A 13,315-nucleotide genomic window follows, 5' to 3' on the forward strand; every position below is an offset into this window, starting at 1 on the left:
GGGAATCACACAGTCAAGTTAAACCACAAAGTTTAATACCTTATAAACTACATGAAAACCAAACTATTAAAATGGTAAAAACTATGTTAAAATTCTATATGGATTTATTGCTATAATTAAATAACCTATAAAATACATTAAAAGCTTAGTCTCATATTCCAAATAGTCTTGATCATTCTTACCTCTTGCCTCGCCAGTTCATGGCCTTGTCTAGGAGAACAATGGGGCTGTGTGTATGGAGGCTGGTGGGCCACTTTCAGCATCAAGTAATCAATTAGTTGTTCTCTAGAGGGATGCCTTGCCACAGATGCCTGAGGAAGGGGGTGATGTATTTGACTATAATTTGCCTGAGGCCTGAGAGGCTGGCCCATCTGTCCATTACTCAAAGGCATCTAAGAAAAACATGAAGTGTCTTAAAATGACCAATAATAATGTCTTATAACAAATATTTGGATTTTCTTCTTGGAGCATTACAAAAGCACTTGAATTTAACATTCTAAATCACATTATCACGCCATGTATGCCATTTTTTTTTCTGATTTTACACTTTTAAAAGGAAAAGAAAAACCCTGTTAATGTCTTAATTCTAAGTCTGCCTGATGCTTGCTGATAGATTCACTCTTTTAAAGCTTCAAATTAATCACATCTACATTTAAAATTGTTTGCTTTTCTGTAACCGTAACCCAGTGTTAAAATGATAAAGTATGCCAAAATTTTAGAATTTAAGTAAGCCATTAAAAGGGAATCTTTTCCTATACTTAGTATCTCACATATACTCAAAAGATGCATTTGCTGTTTTCTGTGGTAGAATTTTTTCATAATCTGAGTATATTCTTCTACCTCTGTTCTTTCCTTTCCAGAATTAAAAAGCCAGTCCAGCAATGTAACAGAAAACTGATTCATTCCTTTCGTGTGTGTGTCTCAAGTTATAAAATTTTAAACTCTCTAAATACTAATTCCATAAAACGTGAGCCACAAAAGTTAAACCTTGACATTTTACTTTTCACAGACTAAACAAAAAAGTCCAGATTATTCTGTTGCTGTTAAAAGAATTATCTTTGTTTTAAAGACTCTTGTCTTTTAGACTTAAAAATAACCTTTGTGGAAATGTGATAATAGCTTATTCTGTTAGTGTGAGGAATCTATCTGAAAACAAAAGGGTTATATTTACATTACAAATATATGCATATAAAGAGATTTTTGCATAGAAGAGGAAATAAATATATTAAAGCTATTCAATCATTCAAAACTTCACTGTTAACTATTAACCCACAAGGAAATTACAGAAAAACTGTGAGGGAAATTATTTGAGTCCCATTTCCCTAAAATTACCCAAAGTAGAAAAGTTTGGGAAAAGATTATGACAACAATTTCAGAACTATTGATTTATTTATGTGCATCATGCTGAGGAATACGAAGTATGGTTTTGGTGAAGAATATTTTTACTTAAACAGAGAGTTCTCTTGTTCACTGTATTATACTTAAGAATTTAGTAAAAATGACGTCTGGGTATTTTATGACAAGGCACAAAGATAACCCTCTACCACAAATCTTATATTGGTTAGAGGAGAAAGAGGTCCTGTATTCTCTGTTTTTTAAACTGTGGTTGTTTACCACTTGGTCACTAGACTTGAAGCAATTAATCTGTCCAGGAGCGCTTAAATACTGTGTGTGTGTGTTCAGCTGTTTTTGCCTCTTTGCAACCTCGCGCACTATAGCCCTCAAGGCTCCTCTGTCCATGAGACTGCAGCTGTTTTTTTATGCACACTCTGCAGATAGCATTTGCTTTTCTCCATGCTAATACAACTTACTCCTATGGGCAGATTGAATACCTTTCTCCTAGGAAGAATACTCTAGACAATAACTACTTCTGACCCATTCTTAAGACTCCCTGACACATAGAACTTAGGCATACTTGACATTCTACATCAGTGTTAAACATAGCCATGGAATATACTAAACTATGATTAGCAGATAACTCAGGAGAATAAGACACATAAGACAAACTCGGTAACCAAAACTACAAAATGGTATTAAAAAGAAACTGGATAGGAGAGCTCAATTACAAGAAAAGCAGCCAAAAAAGGGTAAAATAAATAAATATGTGCAAACTTAAACGGGTGGGTTCCTACTCTTAAGGACAATGCAAAAGTTTATATAACTGTGCTTCACAATTATATCTGGTTATACTAGGGTTACAGGCTTAGTTAAGATAAAAGAACAACTGAGGAAAATACTAAAGAAAAGAATTATGTATCCAGCACTGGAGACAAAAAAGTACTCTCTAAATGAGTGATGCTTTAGTTTAAAAGTAATAAGACTATAACCATCATTTATTTTATCATATATAAAAGTCTTTCAAAGTGATTTCCAGTTACATTAGAAGTATTATCTGTTAAAATGCCTTCATTATCCAATGACGAACTTAAGACAGGTTCATTTTTAACTCTCCAAATAGTTCACCATCAGGAATGCCCAAAAGCCTTTGATTCAAAAGACAAGATGATACTACAGAAATCCAAAATTAACAAAATGATTCTTCAGTGTGGACAAAATCATGGAATAAACTAAGAAACAGCAGAGTGAAATTTTATATCTTAACTAAGAAACAGCAGAGTGAAATTTTATATCTTATTTCTCAATTCTTAAAAAAAAAACTTACTAATCAAGCAGGAAAGGTCCTTGCAAAAGCATTTTCAGTGTTAAAACATATTTCTAGTTGAAAAGCTGTAAAACACAGTAAGCTCACAGATACTACTTCATTCCCTGAGCACCTACTTTCATCAGGCTGTCTGGAAGAACATCTGTGTGACTAAGTGTAGCTGATGGGTAGTTCTGCTGAATGAATATATCATCTTGACAAGGATCTCCTGGACAAGATGTCTGGGGATGCTTCAAATAAGGGGGAAATAAAAAATAAACAAATAATGATCTTTAAGATGTGAAACCAAAACAGTGATGACACTTAGGAGATACTGCTAGACAATGGAAAGACGAAGAACTGAATCAAACTTTACCATCATAACTGCATCTTTCTAAGGGCTGTTAACTAGATTTATTGTGGTAATCACTGTACAATACATACATGCATCAAACCATCATGATGTATACCTTCAACTAAAACAAGGTTATATGTCAGTTATATCTCTAAAACTGGAAAAAAATTAGTACCTTTAACAGTCTTTCAAAGTTACGTGGCAAAATGTTTATTCTTATAATGTGTAAAAAGTACATCTGAATATATAGTTAAGATATTCCTTTATGATGTTTTTATGATTTTATTTAAAGTAATACCTAGCTTTTAACATTTGCAGCAATAAGTTTAGTTATTAATCCAAATTAAGAGGCCAAATTTTAAGAGCAGCTAAAATATATGTACTCCTGTTGAGTACAGCAAAAAGTTTCAGTTGAAAAGAAAAAAATTAACTGCTGTTCTTTTAACAGCATAGTGTCATCCAGGATTTACTTCTTAATGATGAGCAATATCAATAAATATACAGTCTTATGTGCCTATTTTTCACCTTAATTTAGTTCTAAACACACCAAGCTTTGTTTTAGAAAACTAAACAGATTCTGATAAATAGCAGTATTGTTACCTTCAGAAAAGTGTTATGGCTGGCAACACAGATATGCAAACTACTACAAAAGGCGTTATGTAAAAACCCAAACAAACTTTCTGCCCAACTCAATGTATCAGCATGTTGAAAAATAATGTGAAATCTACTTCATTATTATATGCCACAGGATACATACAAATCTAAGTGTTTGTAATTTAGTCTTAGGAACCATATCTGTGACAAAGCTATCATGTGCAGTCTGTTACTAGTTCAAATTATGGCTTAGTGGGTTTTTGTTTGTTTTTTGTTGTTTTGTTTTTCTTTTGGCTGTGCTGTACAGCATGTGGAGCTTAGTTCCCTGGAGTCTTAACCACACGACCACCAGGGAAGTCCTGGCTCAGTATTTTTAGATGTAGTTTGATCTGATTTTGTGTATTTATACAGTGAATACTTTATTTGCCTTTTCTATTTTTGAGATGTGTTTTCAGAAATGTGTAATCATCAACTTAACTCACAGCTTGAAGTTTAAACTCAAGTGTGAATGTACAACTCTATCTTTAAATGAACAAGTACATTACAGATGAAAAAGCTGAAGTGCAAGACTCAAAGACTCTGAATTTAATAATAACAAGCAAAAGATATTACTGATCAAGAATTTGTAAAAAACAATTGCTCTAGATGACTATAAAGATTATCCCTGAGTTAATAACCCCGTGGCTTCAGCTAGAAAGAGCACCAGAAAAGCAGGGCTTACTAGCCATCATCTCCTCTCTCCCTGTTTCAGACTGCTAAGTTACAAAACGATTGCTGCCACTAACGTGTAACACAGAAACCCAGTGGCAGCAGGTGACAGAGGACAGCAAGATGAGTGAGGTCCAGGCAGAGCAAAGTGAACCCCGGATACTGCTTCTATCCGAGAGAACAACAGACTAAAGCCAGGAGTGTATGAAACAGCAGCAGGGGACAGGGGGTGGTAAGAAAGGGGACGCTCAAGTCAAAAGCAAAGGACCCAGAAGCAGGGTCAGTATGGAAATAAAACTATGTGGGAGAGAATAAGCTCTACAAAGGGAGAAAGGTCTTTTCAGGATGGAAGGGCAGAGGAAATATTTACTTAGAGGTCATGCTACCACCTCAAGTTGTTATGGAAAGACAAATTTTATAACAGCCAGAGTTATTCTGTTCTTTCTCCTTTTCTGTCCTTCTTATCTCCTACCCTTAACTTTCATTAAGAATAAACCTTCCTTCTTCCCACAAATGATTAGGTGGGTGTTAATGGATTTGGGTTTTGCCTTTTCACTGGTACTTATTGCAATCTCTCCTGCCTCACATTTAATCATATTCTGCAAATTACGATTAAACTTAGTTCCAGGTATTTATTTGCCAACTCTCAGTCACTAAAGTGAAAATTATTTTTTTAATTTAAATTTATTTATTTTAATTGGAGGCTAATTCCTACAACCCCTCTATGTATTATGCATGGCACAGCATTAAAACTCTGAGTTAGGGAAAGCAAGCTAATTTTGAGAGAGCACTGCAGAGAAAAAGAATTTTTAAAAAACCTCTTCAACTCCTATTGCTCACCCCTTTTTACATAAATAAGAGCTGACTACACCTTTAGTTATGACCACTGAAACTTAAAGAGGTAAAGCCTAAATCAGCTTTGCAGAGCTTTACAACTAAGCCATGGAAGAACTGGGAGGTAATCAAGGTATTTAACCCACAGTACAGATTTATTTTCTAGAACTGTTAACACATTATTGACCCAGGGATTCTTGCAGAAACTAATGCCTGTGGCAGGTGATTTGTTATGCAAGTGGATATTCAAACACTCTGGTCAATAACACTTGGGTAACGTGAAATGTGGGCTTCTTTCTCATTTATGTACTGAAGTACTGATCTACTGCAGGTACTCACTCGAAAAGTGTGCCCACCAGAACCTCTTCCGTCTGCAACACTCAAGGCGAGACTGCCCTGGCTGCCATGCAGATCCCTAGAGCTGCCATAGTGAAAGTTGCTTACAGCAGTAAAATTGGAATTAAAGGACCTTGACAGCATGCTCTGAATAAAGAGGGGATAGATTTAACAGAGATTAGTGTAGCATGCAAAATTCACAAGACACGTTATACACATAGACATATATACAAGTAACCCCCAGATCACGCAGGAATACCATGCAACACTGAATTTTCAGAGACACTGAAAGAAATTGGCACCATTTACCATATATTTACATGAAAACATATATGTATACACACATAAATTATATGTAAACCCAACCATTTACATGTTTAAACACCAAAAAAGAAAAAGTGCAAACATACAGCTGGCTCTTAGGCTATTATTTTTTACTTCTAACCTATCTTATTAGAAGTTCATCAGAAAATAGGAATTGATGTCACATCCAGATGTATTTGTATGTATATGGTTACACAGAATACAAACTAATTTCTTTGTAAAGACAAACTTTACCAACACTCAGTTATTTCTAACTCAAAATGGTTTTATAGAGAGAATGTTTCATTCTATAGAAATTGTCTTATTAAGTAAATGGAGAGTTTAAATATATATAATATAGCACAAAATGTATTTGCAAAAAAATACTTGGCTCTTGTAATTTCTAATAAAAATTACCTTTCACACTTAAAAAATGTCTTAAAGAAAAGTTTAACACACACACAGACTTTTAGGGTATAATATTTAAAAGGCTCCTAATGCTCTGCAATTATCAGGAAAAAAAATTCCAATAAATCTAGAAAATGAACATGCAAAACTCTTTTCCCATTCAAATAGATATTAAAGGTGACTGTATTTTTTGAAGTCAGTAGTGGCTCTGCTGTTTAACCTTGAAGAAGCCTTCAAGTTTCACTGATAGATGCCTTCCATGACTGAGTTTACATAAATGCCTAATCGCCAATCCCAGAGTTGCCTGAACAATGTACTTCAATAAAAGCACTGCCTGATTCTTCCTGTTCTTGCTTGGTTATTCCCGGAGTTCACTATTAATAGTCCTTTCACATGTGGATGCTTTTAGTCATGTCCCTAAACACTGAAGGTCTGATGGTCAAACCAAGAGAAACCTCATTTTGAACATGGCTTCTCAGTAAGAAATACACAAACGCTTGTTATGGCCATAATAAGCATTTCTGTATTACTCTTAGGAAGAATTTACTTTCTCCAGATTATGAAGTTGATCTCTTATACAAAGAAACAATATGACATTTCAGAATGAAAAGAATCTATAAAACTACAATGAACAAATTTAGGTATTTTGTGAATTCTAAAGTAGAGACCAAGGAAAAAGCTGAATAGACCAGGCTCGTACTTTCTCAAAGCATTTCACAAAGAATAAGATTTGGCAGAGGCAATTCATAGGTTCCCCAAACGTCTGATTAAAAAGTAAAAATAAATTATACACATAATCACACAGAAACATGTAAAAAACACACGTCCATGCATTGTAACACAGTTTTACATGTTAACTTGAGTGGTCTGATTGACTCTTTTTAATAATATATTAATCTTGGAACAAAGTCTTTGCTGTCATCTTTGAACATATATGAGGTTTTTATAAATATTTCACTGAGAAAGAAGGCTACAAGTTAGGAATAGGTCTGACTTTGAATTTAGGCCTGTACAGAGACATCCACATAAAACTGCACCTTATCCAAACACATCAACACATTGTGCAAAGTTCAATTAAGTGCTGAACACATGTCCTGGACATTGTTTACTACATGCTAATAGTTGTATAACAGCAAGTAAAAATGGAAATCATCATGTTGTACTAATCACATGGAGTGCTTATCAGTTTTTAATATAATAAGGAATACTGGCAAATGTTGACATTAGGAATAATTTTACACAGTTTTATTCCTTTGCAATATCTGTTGATATGTTTAATTCAGTCAGTCTTGAGATTTCTGAGGTAAGATCTATTTTCTATGTTTGTGTTCCAGGTACAGTTTTTGGTGAAGTTGGGAAGAAGGGGTTACTACTTAAAAAAGCCAAGTAAGCTTCAATGACTAATTGCTTACTGTTTTACTATTAAACTCCCAGCTGGGCAGAGCAGCACCTTTTCCTCTAGAGGTAGGGCAGGCATTGTGAAATCCCCTGAGGAGAATTTTCAAATGCCCATCATGCCATTAGAATTATGTTTAAGGAAGAGAGGGGGAGATGCAGAGGAACAGAGATCTCCCGTAACCCTCCACCATTTTCAGCCAATGCTTTCAAGTCTGGGGTCTAAATTATGTTGCCCTGTGTCCTCTAAAGCTTTTTCCTAATTTCAATGAGTTGATTCTCATCTCTAAATTACCAGTGGGCACAACTGGGAAACTACTGTCATGTATTCTCCAAGCAATCATATAGTAAATTCTAAACATAAAGAGCAGAAAAGTACAAGGAACAATGAGATGGCTCATCCTTGCTTCCTGATTACTAAAGTCCAGACCAATCTCCGACAGACAGGAAAGTAGTGGAGAACAGCCATCTGAGATGTCAACTAATAACATCAAGGTGACCAAACTCGTTAGTCCTCCAAATCTACTATTCCTCATCAATATCTAGTTAATGGCATTCCCCAAAAAATAATTATTCAAGGGACCAATCTCAAGTTTAATCCATCTTCCTCAATGAATGATTACAGGAATATTCCCATCAGAGAAAACCCTTATAAAGTCTATCTCAGAACTGCCTCTTGAGTTTATTTTTTTGTCTCAATTCCACTGATGCATTTCTCCTTCTACTTATTCTCAGGACTGTCAGACAGTCTCATAACTCAATCAACTTAACTATAACTATGGCTATAGCTTCTTCCTCCTCAAATCCAGTTCCACACCATCACCAGAAGTTCATTTATAACACAGCTATGTTACTCCTTTACTTAAGAAAGCTCCAAATTCCTCAGATAAAGCACACAAATTCAAGAGCCTCAACAGAATGTACAGAATTACAGCTGAAACAAGATGGATATATGACAATGAAGTTCCTAATGCTATAGATGCTCAGTTATTTAAAGCTACAGAATTTAAAAGAGCTAGTTATTATAAACAAAGGTTCACTGTGAATTGATATAAGGTATTAATCCTTATTTTAGGCATTGATTTCCAAACATTTTGACTTAAAGAATTTACTGAAGTTCTATACACTTAGCTCCTTTTAAAAACATCTTATATCAATAAACAAAGCTGTAATAATTCTTGGGTAAAATCTGCTGAGAGACATGAAGCTGAATCTTGCAGAATGAATATGCCTTATATATTTGGGCCACAGAACTGTCCTAATATATTAGTTTTAAGGTTAATTTTTTAAAACATTTCTCTTTTCAAAAAAGTAATATCCAAAGTTATAAAAGCTCATCTACATGAGCTTAAGTTATTTAACAATCTCCTAACTATATTACAGCCACAGACACCTGAGTTCAAATAGGCTAGAAATGCAATATAGGAAAGTCAATAGTAAATGCCATGCCAGAAGCCATCGGAGTCAGTGACAGTGTTAGTTATACAACACGAACTGGGAAAAAAATCTTAGGGGGAAGATATACATTTATAATACATTTTGCGTTATTCTGTTAACTATATAGTCAATTGCTGTTTTTATACACATATTTACATAATTAATTATTAATAGATCAGCAGGAAGTCAGGAAATACTGAACAGAGGTAAACATGTATATACATGTATTATTTGTAGTATGTGCGGCGCAATCTAAGATACACAGAAGAATGTAAGCCCATTAGAAAACATTAAGGAGTAACAGGAAAGAAGTTCCTATCACTCTCGCAACTATTTTGAGTCTGGGTAACTCTCAACTTGGACCTCTAATCTCACTACCAAGGAAAAACTTCTAGAATATAGTAAGTATGTATTCAATAACTCAGAGTATCTTATTTAATCTTGTTTAAAAAACAAAGTATGCCAAAAATTTTAAAGGAAAATTAGTAAATTCATAAAGAGGCAAATGAAAAATTCATGTTTAATTACCTTTTCTAATTTTTTGGCCTCAATGTGTCGTAGTACTTGTTCTCGCCAATCATGAGGAACTTTACTTTTTCCTGGAGGATCTAGTAACGAATGCTCAGAACCAACCCTTGTATTTGGTCTTTTTGAAGGACTAGTCCGTGAGTAACTGAAGTCACTAACTGACATAGTTCTCTCTGGTATCTCACTAACAGAGGGTCGAGCACTCTGAGGCCTTGAGGCGTTTGGACCATCAACGCTGTAGGTTCGTGCAGAAAGAGGTCTCTGTGATCCTGACATCACTGGAGGAGTTCGTCCCACTGAATGCAACTCTCTGTATGACAAATAATCTCCTTCAGGAACTTGGGTCCGCCTCGTGGAACCTGGCTCACCAAGATTTACAGAGGCTGTTGAGGACACACTACTCTGTCGCTGAATTGTAGTTCGAGTTGCTCCAGGAATGAGTCGGTCATTTGGTGAGATGGCCCACATGTCCCCATGTCTTCCTGGACCAAGTCTCTGGTGTAAATGATACCCAGTATTAGCTCGAACATTGTTATGATTAGAGAAATTCATATTGGCAGAATGTTTAGCATAACTGTGACTTTCTGTACTCTCTGATCTAGGAAAGCGCTGTGAGGGAAAACTGACAGGATCTACTTGGGGATTTTGCTTGGAGTGCCACAAAGTGTCCTTGACTGTGCCACTGCTGCTGTACTGAATATTATACTGTGGGGGACCATACATCTGAGGCATAGACTGTGGGCCGCTCGTTGTGGGACCTCTTATATTTGGTTCCTCAGGATTATGATTTGAATCAAACTTGAAAATTGCCTTTGCACCTGATATTAAATCAGAAGATGAAGAAGAACCAGTAAATACTTGCAATGGTTGATCATATAAAAGTGTAGCTGACTTGCTCCTGACTATATTTTTTCCATCAACAGTAGATGTTACTTTAGCTGTGGCACTTGGCTGCTGAGGTCCATTATCACTCACAATGTCATAGATTTTTAGCCCTCCAGTTTCCATGTTAGTTATGCTATGAGATTTCACAACAGATCCAATTGGCCCACTTTTCTGAGGGGACAGATCTTCAGTGCTTTTAGAATGACCCACATCAACAGAAGAATCAGTGTCATGTGGTTCGGTCCTCCTAGGAGACTGGGGAGTTTCCTCAGAATGTCCATTTACCTTATTTATGCATTCAACATTAGGAAACTTGTTTCCATTTTCCAAGTGCTCAGCTTCTCCTTTAGCATTATTGCTTAAAAAGCTCATTCCAAGCGCTGTATCTTGTGTCTTTGATCTTTCTATCTCTGGTTGAAATGTATCATTAGTTATAAGTTTATTTAGATTCATATTGATATGGTCTAATTTTTGAGATTCATCAGATGTGGCTGTTGAGTCAACACCTTTTTCAATAAGAACTAACCTCTCCTCAATATTCAAATCATACTCAGGTAAGTTAAAATCTTTTCTATCAGGAACCTTGATTTTTTCTTCTGTTGAATGATTTAAAATATCTCCATTTTGTAAAAGGCTGTTAAAATTTTCATCTTCTTGCCTAAAAGAAAGATAATTTTATCACAAACATCATAAAGCCCAGTTTTTAGTCATGGGGAACATTAACAACTACCTACTGTATAGATACACAGAGATAAGAGTGTTGATGGGAGTCACAGATAAAAGACATTTAGTATCAAGCATGTAACTTTAAAATATTATTGTAACAGTCAAATAATAGAGATTTATATTAAATAGAGACAAGTAAAACATACTAATCAAAATGCACAGATAAGATTAATTATTGCCACTATCATAATCGCTGTATCACAATACAGTTTAATAGAGCTAAACAATGGAGAAAAATGTGCATATTTTATAATGAAATAATTCTCTTCTACTGCTATACCTTTTCATGAATGTTCTAAAATATGACATGCTTGAAAGATAGACACATACATGGAGACAAGGTCAATAAGTTGAACAGATGAGTAAGAGCACAGAATATTTTTATGAATAATTCAAAACCTCACAGTATTGATCAATTAAGTATGTATTATTAGATCCAAATATATATAAGGAAATTATACAAAGAACTAAACGATCACTCAAAGATCTGCAAAGTATGAAGCTCAAACGAGAAACTAAATCTAATTACTCTCTTAAGTGACCACATTGTGTTTGGCAAATATTTATAAAACATGCCATTCCAAAATTATAAAAGATATTTTATTTCTAGTTGATAATATGAAAACATATTTGTGTTCTTTTGTGTAAATATGCAAGTTACATTTCAACAAATATTTTTTAATACTGATCTGATTAGATAATAGAGAATGTTATTAGAAATACAACCAAAGAAGGTATGGCTATATCCCTTTCTTAGCCTTTATTTCATTACAAAACACATGATTTAGAAAATACTGAACTACTTGCCAATGATATCAAATTTTACTTTTCAACAAATTAACCATTATTTTAATATCCAAGAGGTTATAAAAGTAATATTTTACCACACTAGATTTTAGCCTCAAATTCAGAAGGGTATAAGTGATTAATCTTAAATACAACTACATAAGAGTAAAAACTCAATGTGAGACATAAAATTCATCTTCCTTTTAAAGTAAAGCAAATCGATATATACAAAAATCTGACTTAAATATACCCAGAATTTAAGTATTGTATAACTCTAAAAATCAGTTAACAATATCCATACAGTAAGTTTTGGATTCAGCAGTAATCCAAATCCTTCTATCAAGCATAACCCTTTAACCTGAATTATTCTAAACAGGCTATATTAAAAAACATTATAGAACTGTTCACCCTTTTAATGAAGAGAATTAGAATATATTTTAAGTCTTTTCATTTTAAAGACTAAGAGGAAAATGTATGTGCTGTGCTGTGCTTAGTCACTCAGTTTTGTCCGACTCTTTGCAACCTCATGGACTGTAGCCCGCCAGGCTCCTCCATTCATGGGCAATCTCCAGGCAAGAATACTGAAGTGGGTTGTCATGCCCTCTGCCAGCCAATCTTCCCAATCCAGGGAAATGTATAAAAGCTAAGCAATTATAATTAGTAAATAAACTGGGGAAGAAATTACATACTGTCTGAACCACTTCTATAATATTAATTTGCAAAGTCTTTTATGTTTTAATAATATATATTTAATAATATAAATAGCATATATTTATTTGCCTTGCCATCTCTATGTATTATACAAATAAATTATCTCATTAATATGCTCACAAACCTGATTTTGGAATTAATACCCATGTGAGTTTGTTTCACTGGAGAGCAGAGTGAGGTATCTTGACTGCTATCAGTATTAAGAGAAACTGAATCAGACATCCGAGATGGAGAAGAACAGTTGCTGTTATTCTGATTGCTATTGTGTGTAACTTCATCTGATAAAGAATCTGTATCCTTCGTATCATCTGTAAGAAAAAAAATTAAGCTACTGATAAAGCCACAAAGAATTTCCAGTAATGACAAATGGCATTTATATTGTCTTGGTTCAATATATAAGATAAGGAATTATATGGACAGAAGATAACCAGATGCTCACCTCAGAAAATTCAGTCCTAATACATACAAAGATTCAAGAATTTAAAAGTAGTGATACCTTCAGTTAGTTTTTAGTGATACCTATAGTTTTTTTTTTTTTAAATATGAACGACGATAGAGTTACCCAGAATCTGATTTAAATTGACACAAATGTTATCACATAATGTTTTTAAGGGCATTTTAGGCCATTTTAGTGAATATTGTTTTCCATGAATTTAGTTTTAAAAAGT

At 34.2% G+C, this 13,315-nt stretch overlaps 1 protein-coding gene across 15 annotated transcripts in view; it reads right to left on the reverse strand.

Annotated features, from left to right (window-relative positions):
* Positions 1-13,315, reverse strand: part of ERBIN (erbb2 interacting protein) — a 128,139-nt gene that overhangs the window by 8,476 nt on the left and 106,348 nt on the right. For 2 of the 15 annotated variants that reach the window (XM_069556270.1, XM_069556269.1), the window contains exons 20-24: positions 12,772-12,955; positions 9,540-11,082; positions 5,472-5,615; positions 2,779-2,892; positions 183-392 (exon numbers count right to left, since the gene is read on the reverse strand). In XM_069556270.1, coding sequence (XP_069412371.1) covers positions 183-392; positions 2,779-2,892; positions 5,472-5,615; positions 9,540-11,082; positions 12,772-12,955 — 2,195 coding nt within the window. The remainder of the gene's footprint in view (positions 1-182; positions 393-2,778; positions 2,893-5,471; positions 5,616-9,539; positions 11,083-12,771; positions 12,956-13,315) is intronic. The other 13 variants (XM_069556276.1, XM_069556275.1, XM_069556279.1 and 10 more) reach the window with 10 other exon arrangements.

The sequence above is a fragment of the Ovis canadensis genome, chromosome 16, assembly GCF_042477335.2.
Source record: "Ovis canadensis isolate MfBH-ARS-UI-01 breed Bighorn chromosome 16, ARS-UI_OviCan_v2, whole genome shotgun sequence".
Classification (NCBI taxonomy): Eukaryota; Metazoa; Chordata; class Mammalia; order Artiodactyla; family Bovidae; genus Ovis; species Ovis canadensis.